General features: G+C 40.1%; 1 protein-coding gene across 1 annotated transcript in view; it reads right to left on the minus strand.

Moving 5' to 3' along the window:
* Window positions 1–8,207, minus strand: part of quo (quattro) — a 28,176-nt gene extending 19,969 nt beyond the window's left edge. Inside the window, exon 1 of the mRNA XM_020087030.2 lies at window positions 7,898–8,207. Coding sequence (XP_019942589.2) covers window positions 7,898–7,900 — 3 coding nt within the window. The 5' untranslated portion in view covers window positions 7,901–8,207. The remainder of the gene's footprint in view (window positions 1–7,897) is intronic.
* Between the last annotated feature and the right edge of the window lie 236 nt (window positions 8,208–8,443).

The following is an 8,443-nucleotide window of genomic DNA, read 5'->3' on the forward strand; positions in this document are numbered from 1 at the left end:
TTTTAGTCAAGAAACATTTTGCCAGTTGCCATTAAACATAAAGTAAAGCCATACTGCTGGTATAAAAATATATTCTGACTCGATGATGAGACTACATGACAAGTTATGGAATTGCTAAATTACTGAATTCAAATCAACCTAACAGTGGTCAAAACATTTCATTAAAATGAAAAACAACAATTTAAACATTCAACTCATTGTTGCTCCCACACCCAAACTAACATTGCTGAAAGTCACCAATGTGGTCCACTTTTGTAAATAAAGAGGATCCTCGGTGCTTCCTTGGTTAATCTCTTTAGGACTCAAATAATCTAAAGTACCATGTTTGATTTCACAGTCATGTATGATATAGGATATGACTGTACTCTTTCTATATATGAGTTGCTTTCATTTTTCTCATTTAGCGAATACCCACATGTACAATTGTTCCTTTATTCACTCATGGTGCAGTCAAATAAAAGTGTCTTTGAGAAGAAAAGGAATAATATTCATGTTGAGTCAGGTGAAAATAAGTACTTGACACATATTTTACATCTGGACAGGTCTTAGTGGCCAATCACAGCAGGTTATGCTATTCATACAAGCGGTTCACAGTACCCCGCTGTGTAAATCTCCCAGCTCCACAAAGGGCTCTGTTTTTAGCCCCTTCCTCATTTAGCATGATGGCCTGACTGAGACCAGAGACCGGCCCAGTGTAAACACAAGTGCTGCAGCTTCAAAGACCCCGCACTGTTTAGCACTGGGACTGAACGAATACTAATGTGAGCCAACTCTATAACAAAGGTCATAAAATTTCGATAGTTTATGATTCACTGAATGTTTTATGAAATCATTCAGACTTTGTATTTGTATAAGTTTTTGTCTGGTACTGTACATTTGGTCTTTAATGTTTGCTAAATGAAATAACATCAATATCAGTATTTGACCACTTGCAGTATTCTCTGTATCTCTTGCATGTCCTCAGTAGAGAGGAATGCTTCTTTTTTTGATTTGCACATCTGTCACAATAGATTAGGAAATGGACAACAGAATACCTTTGAGGCTGCCTCTTGAATGGTAATGCAGCACAGCTGTTTTCGACTGACTAGAGCCATTCAGCTTTGGGTTCTACTGTACATCTCATAGCACAATGTGAACCTAAAGCCATAGAAATTTAGTTTCCCAGCATTAAAGTTAAATTCAGACCAGTGCAGCCTTGCATGTGTGCTGTGACGCAGACGTGTAGATTTCGTTGCTGATTCCACAGATTTATTAGAGCACGTCAACTCTTTCATAGACTAACCAGTCCTTCAATTACTGCATTTGCTTACAGTAAAACTGTAGTGACTGACTATCATAACACTACTCCAACATCAATTGAGATTTAAGCCCCTTGTTGTTAACACTCCGGCTGAAATGTCTGTGATTCCCAAAACAAAGAAGTTATAAAAGCATGAGACATTTCCCCCCTGAGTGGTGGTCCTCTCTGTGGGTGGTTTGGCGAGTGATATTCATATGAGTGCAACCCTCTTGAGATTTTACTGAGCACCACTCAGCTGGACCCGGCTCAGACAGGGTGGGCAGCCAAATGAAGTGAGGGCAGGGAGGGGGGTGGCCTGGGGGGTGGCTCGCTCTTCTGTATCTCATTACGTCTGAGAAACTGCCAGATAATTCTTCGTGAATTCTTCTAAAACAAACTTCTTTCTGAAATGGTGCTTTTTGTTTGACATTTAAAAACATTTGACTTTAAATCATAACCTCATTCAGATTGAAAGTCATAAATTACATTCATAATTATAATCATGGAAAAGTGATAGTAGGCCTTTTGGCTTGTGACCATACTTATACTGGTAAAAACATGTTCGCTAAGTACTTGCACAAAATCAGCAAGCAAGCAAAGTTAGACCTGTAAAAATACCAATACACTCATTGAACACAACCTTTCTAGACAAAACAGGACGCACTGTAAATGTCAGGAATACGTTTAAAGGTCTGGGATTTATGCTCGACTTCACTGGTCTTTTCATTTTAATCCATCCAATAATTCCAGAATTCTGTCTGTCTTTCTGTGGAATTATTTCAAGAACCATTTGTCTTATCGGCTTCACACTTAGCACCTAACATTTTATATATTGCTTTTAATAATGCTCTGGGTCACTTTAGGTAGAAAACAAAGATCAAATTAAAGGAAATAACTAGAAATATAATATCACTCATGCCTTGTTTGTTTGAGTAAGGTTAAGAAAAATACTTTTTTTTATAAAAATATCGGTGCAACATTATCTTAGTCAATGTTCTCACATTCCAAAGGATTTAGTGTCTGGCTTTAGTGTTTAGTCTTGCTACTGTATTGTCTGCAGTGCAGTTCAGTGCATCAGCTTCCTATCAGTAGAACAAACTGCAAACATCAATTTGTCCAGTCCCATGTGAAAACCCAGACACAATCCCATGTTTACATCACTATTTTTTCTGACTATATATCAGTGTATGGAATCCAGCCCATGTTTTGTTATGTTTACAGAAACATAGAGTTGCTACTTCTCTTTCCAAGCTTTTACACCCACAATCAGCCAGTAAGAGGCGTTCAATTAAGCTTAAGTCCTGAGTCTTTATCTGAGTCTGCAGAGACTGTGGGGCTTGGTCGGTATCCAGCTGATGGCCTCATTCCACCACCGCCTCCTCAACACATTCAAGACAAGGGGATTCCCTCTCTGCTGACTATTGTCCAGTGTCTGCGGTTTAACTTTAGAAAGAACCTCAGTCTGAAAGAAGATAATTGTTTGACCTAAAATGTCATGCTAGTGTGGACAACAGGCATTTGTGTGAAGGTTCACTCTCTCTTTGTCTTATAGCATTAAGCCAGGGCTGGGAGGTTTTTGCAGGGTTGAGTATAAAACAGGTAATTACAGGGTTTTTTCTGTGTTGCCTCGGGCTTTGGCTAAAGAAAGTCAGATTTGAGTCACAGTTTAAACAAAGTGTTGAGGTGTGTAACGCACAATGTGAATCTGTGTTGTCAGGCACAAAGAGTCAAACGATTAGTGAAGATAAGCTGAGGAGAATGTGATCGTAAAGAAGATTAACTGCAGATAAATGGCTGCAGCTCATGATGTGACACGATGAAAGGATTTTTGCTGGTGTCTCTTGACTGGTCATCACATTTTCTTGAAATCTTCATAAGAATGGACTGTCAGGCCTCCACAAGGCTAAAAACTCCAAAACTATAAACAGAAGTGACAGTTGAGTTAAGTCATTCCGGTAAATCCTGAATGCATGTCTTCATTTGGCATGTGCGAACATGCAGATGTGTCCAAGAATCTCAGATAACACCAACTCAACTATAACAAAGACAGTCAGAGTAGACACAGAGGGCTGATGAGATATGACGCTTAACCACAAGATATATTATCACAAGAGAAAGAAAGGGAGAGACAAGTAAATTGTGTTCACATGTGGATTTCATCTGTCTCTTACTTGTGGTTTTAAAAAGCCGAAACAAATACATTTGCAGTGTTTGCTTCACCATTACCAGTTTTACACAACACCCAAGGGTGAGAAGATGTTGAGATGATAATGAATCATTATCACAATCATAGTCACTGTCTTAGTCATACACTCAAAAACTTCTCTCAGTTACTCCTCCTTCTCTCCCCTCTCTCCCTCTTAAACATTCAGTATCTCCTGTTTGGCCGTGGGACAGTGGCGTCTTTGTGAGATCCACTCTTGTTAAACTCAGCAGAGGGCCACTCCATTCAGCAGAACCATTCTAAATCCTTTTAACCAATAGAAAAAAAGCCCTTACAAGAAAAAACTCCCACATCGCTGCTTCAAATCACTTCTGAAGGAGTAAACATTGTGTGCTCGCTCACAGAGAATTAATGTAGCAGGGCTCTTTAATATATTAATCAATCCATTCATTTTGTAGTAGAACTTAATAATAATAATAACAATAATATAATAATGCATAGGCTGAACAAAAGAAGACCCAGTATTGTTCCTTGAGATACACCAACGTAACAGTTAAGATGTGTTGATTGAGTATAATCAACAATAAAAATAAACTTTATTTATAATGTAACAAAGTCCTGTACAAGAAGTTATACTGGAAAATGTAAAACCCAACAAGGCAGCTGACGAAAAGGAAATTTGCCAAATGAGATAAAGCAGTACAAATTACTACAACTAAAAATAAAACACATAAAACTGTTTAAATAAATGCAACTCAAATCTACATTAAGCACTTTGCAAAGTGAAGAGAGCAGATAAGTAGTGTGTAAGGTTTCTATTTAAAGGACGACTCTGAATCTCAGAATAATGAACAATGAGGGTCTGACATCGTATCATGCAATAATCTGCAATCTCACCTGAAACTCTCAAAGCAAACTGCTGTTTACAGTTCCCCTGGAAATATTTCCCTTTATGAAACAATGAACCAAGTGTGTGTGAATCCAGCATAAATCTCTCCTGTCATCTCTTCTGAAATCACAGACACTGAGTCACTGCTGTCATTCATGGCAACCACATGTTGTGAAATGTAATGTTTAAAAGCAACAATGCCTTTGTTGTTCTCTGTTCTGAGGATGGTGTTTGAAAGCTGCAACATTTGACAAACATATTTCCTGTTACGCCAGGTCAACATTGTTTTTAAATCACAGGATCAGCAAAGTATGACGTTGAAGAAGTGGCGAAATGCCTAATGACGTGATTGGCAAGGAAGCTTGTGCAGGCTTCAGTGTAGGTGAGCCGTACAAAAACTTGAATGAACAATGAAATGTCTAAATGCACATTATGAAAACGTTCAGCCAACTTTTTTTTAAGGTTCATTCACAAAGCTTACATCTGGCCAACTATTGGCAATGCAACTCGAAATGCTTTGTTTTTGGAAAGTGCAGCTCACCTTAATAGCTCCCATAGACCAACTCATGATGTTAAAATACCTAAGAAATTGAGAAACATTAAAAGTACGAGTAAAGGAAGGCCCTGTGGAATCCATTCATCCACAACACAAGGAGGGTTGTTTGTTGGTCTGCATGTAAGTGTGTTTATAGAGTGTACTCAACACTGACATCTGCTCTGCGCCTCATTTTTCAGTCATACAGATTTTATAGGAATCCAAACAAGTGCACAACTCCAAACAAAGCCAGAGCAAAATGAGAGGCAGGACATCAGAGGCTCTAACCTGCAGCATTAAAACAAACTGTAGTTGACAATATTAAAGCGGAGGTTTAATCCTTGTGCACCCTCTGTGAGAATATTGCATTTTCACGCCGGCTGCCTCATCATGCCCTCCTCCACAAATTTGCCTGAAGTTGTTGAGCTGGTTTGAAATTAAAACAAGCAGAAGCTTATTTCTATGTCAGACTGGTGTGTGCTAACCACAGAAGTAGCTAAAATACAATGGTTCTCACAAAAAGAGGCACCAGAGGAGGCCACGACAACAGTAACATTCACACAAATGATAATGTTGCAGTAACAGTCTCTAAAGACACTGCACTCTGAAAACTCACAGACTTCGTGTCTATGGTTGCGCGGACAAATCCTCAAACACTTGGCAGTGCTTCTGTTTTGAAAACACTCTGCACAGCCTCTGTTGACTTTGACCCACTTTTGTGAAACATAGATAATAAACACAGTTCACAGAGCCAGGACAATTCTCAGACCCTCCAGTTGCTGACAAAAAAAAGTTAGAAATAATTTGGCTCATACTGCTCCTCAAAGCACATGTCTGCAATTATTCATATTCTCTCTATAAATCACATCGCTTTAGTGTTTAGGTTTTTTCCCGGTCTGGCTCTGTAGGGCTCAGGCACAATCACAGCGAGAGATGCAGTCGGCAGAAATGGAGCACGGATGATGTTGTAAAGATGTGATGACTTGTTACAGGCAGGGGAGGGAGCTACTGATGACTATCCCATGACCGTCAGAGACACAGACACGGAGCTGTCCTTGTGTGTGAACCGTGAGACAGTCTGGATTCTCTCATGCAGCTTGTCCACATGTGTTTTACACAGTTCATACATTCAGTGATGCTTGATTAAAAAAACCAATAGAAACGGTGTCTTATGACATCATGATCTGAAGCTTCCTGATCATATAAAACAGGTTATATTACTGATAAAATGACTGTGTATGTCATGATGATCTCACAGAGAGTATTTCTGCTGGTTCCCTCAGCTCTGTGTGAAGTTTTAGCATCTTTCGGCGGTTGTTTTGGTTTCACAGCCCTCATATTTCTGGTTTAGTTTAATCTTGGCATTCATTTACAACATTTCTAGACACAGCCAGTAATAATAACCCACACAGTGGCCTAACAAATAACTGCAAACAGCTCAAATTAGCGACTAGCCAGAGCGACTATTGGATTCACCAGGTGGACAAAGACATGACACCAAATGAATATTAATGTTGCTCTGTGTATGCTTTAAAGATGATGATAGGTTAACGTTGAAAGATGTTTTGAAAGATTTGTGCCATAAATCAGTTTTACCATGGTGCATGAATCAATTACCTGCTAAGCTCATACTAAACAGGTTTTGGAGCACAAACCCCAAGAGCAGCTCTCATGAATGAATGCTTTGCATCAACTTTGAATAAACTTTGAATTCTGCAACAGACCCTTTGTCTGTGCTGCACCAGGCGTCCATGTTTACTGTACACATGCTGCTGTAAGGTCTTAAGAAGAACGTGCTTGACCTTGCAGGTGAATGAATGACTCTTGGTGGCCTGTCACACAGTAACTAATGCAAATACAGTGCACACCAGCAGGACAGGGCTCTGGGTTTTGTATTTTTTGCCAAATGTTTACTCAAGATAGAAACCCCTGGTCACGCACAGCACAGCAATCTAAAAATTTCAACTCTGCCGGCTCACGACTGTTAGACGGTGGGTGGTAACGGACGACAGCATCAGTCATACATTAAGAAAAACACGCAGCCGAGGCTGTAAAAGCTGATCAAACAAGTGCTGCAGTGGATGTGAGGGGAGGACAAAGTGCAGTGATGTTCGTGACAAGCAGCCAAGTCTGGATTTCTTTAAACATCCTCCTGCTCTCTTTAAAACCATCATTCATCTGGCCCGCTTGGACACATATTATGGGTCCGACTCCATTTAAAGAGGTGAACATTGTGGAGATTCACACACTACATTCTTAGTTGTGCTTCAAGCATCATATTGATCTTTATCTGCATTTATTTGACTGTTTTCAGTTCAAAAATGGTAAAAGAAGCCACATTTCTCTACAAATCCATCTTCAAAGTTTCACATCTTCCCATCCTGTGGTTTTCTCGCTGTCATTCATTTGTTTCTGTTGTTATTGGGATAAGACAAAGCCCTTTGATTGAACTTTACAAGAGCCGCAACCCTGAACTGAAGAATCCCATCATGTGCACATGCAAAGTAGTGGAATAATTAGAACAACAAAACACTCCACTCACTGGAGGCATGTGAGCCATCCGCATCAAATAAGCTTTAATCAAAAGACTTCAAGAAGCAAAACAAAGAGACAATGTGCGTCTCTCCGTCACTCGCTCTTAAAACGCTTGAGATGCTGCGGGATGTGAAACAATCCCACCAACTGTGCTCAGGATAACAAAAAGGTTTGGAGAGTGCACTGACATTAGCTTTGTTTTGCCTTTTGAGTGTCACAAAGATAAGGTTTAATAAAAAGAGAACAAAGGGGGTGCAGCAGTGCTCTGCAGTTTCATGCAGCCGAGAAGAAATCATTTGAAAAGGGCTTGAAATCAATCTTGTTTGCTTTGTTTCCAAAGTAGAACATCATCCAAACACTCTGGAGAAAACTTCTGTTAAACATTTCTGTGAACACCAAACTCACGTTCTGAGTTTAGTGGGTCAGTGGAGCACCTCAACTCTTCAACCAGCAGAGAATAACAACAACCACGAGTTAAATCTGATGATACTTTACCATGTTTGCAGGAGTTTCTCTTCTATCAGGCAGAAAGTCGTTTTCATCTTTGTTCCTGATATTCCTCTGCAGACAGCCTCCCTGGGCTCAGTACAGACGGAAGAGCCATGTTTCAGGTTTAGTGCATCAACAACAGGAGGTGGCTGAAGTACGTCCACATGACAGTGAGGCGTCTTGACTGATAAGCAGGCAAAGTCATCTCTAGTCTTCATATAAGTCTGAAATTGTAGCGCAGAACGCAGCTACGATTGTCAAGCCGCCTGTTGATCCGCCTCTAACTTCTCTGGCTACTCTGAGTGTTTGGGGTGAGAGAGGGAGAGGGAGGGAGGAGGGAAGGCAAGAGTGTCTCAGAATGGGAGGGGAAAAGCTTTCCCTTTCAGAGGAGAGGAAATCCCCCTCAAGGCTTTTCAGAGATTCTTCACTCTCAAACCCAAAACTGGCTTTATCACACACTAACTCACACACACACTCACCTTAACCACACACACTTTACACCTCAAATAGACACACAAAAGCATTTCAGCTTGTGTGGAGACAATCCCTAAA

The sequence above is a fragment of the Paralichthys olivaceus genome, chromosome 2 (genome assembly GCF_024713975.1).
Source record: "Paralichthys olivaceus isolate ysfri-2021 chromosome 2, ASM2471397v2, whole genome shotgun sequence".
NCBI lineage: Eukaryota > Metazoa > Chordata > Actinopteri > Pleuronectiformes > Paralichthyidae > Paralichthys > Paralichthys olivaceus.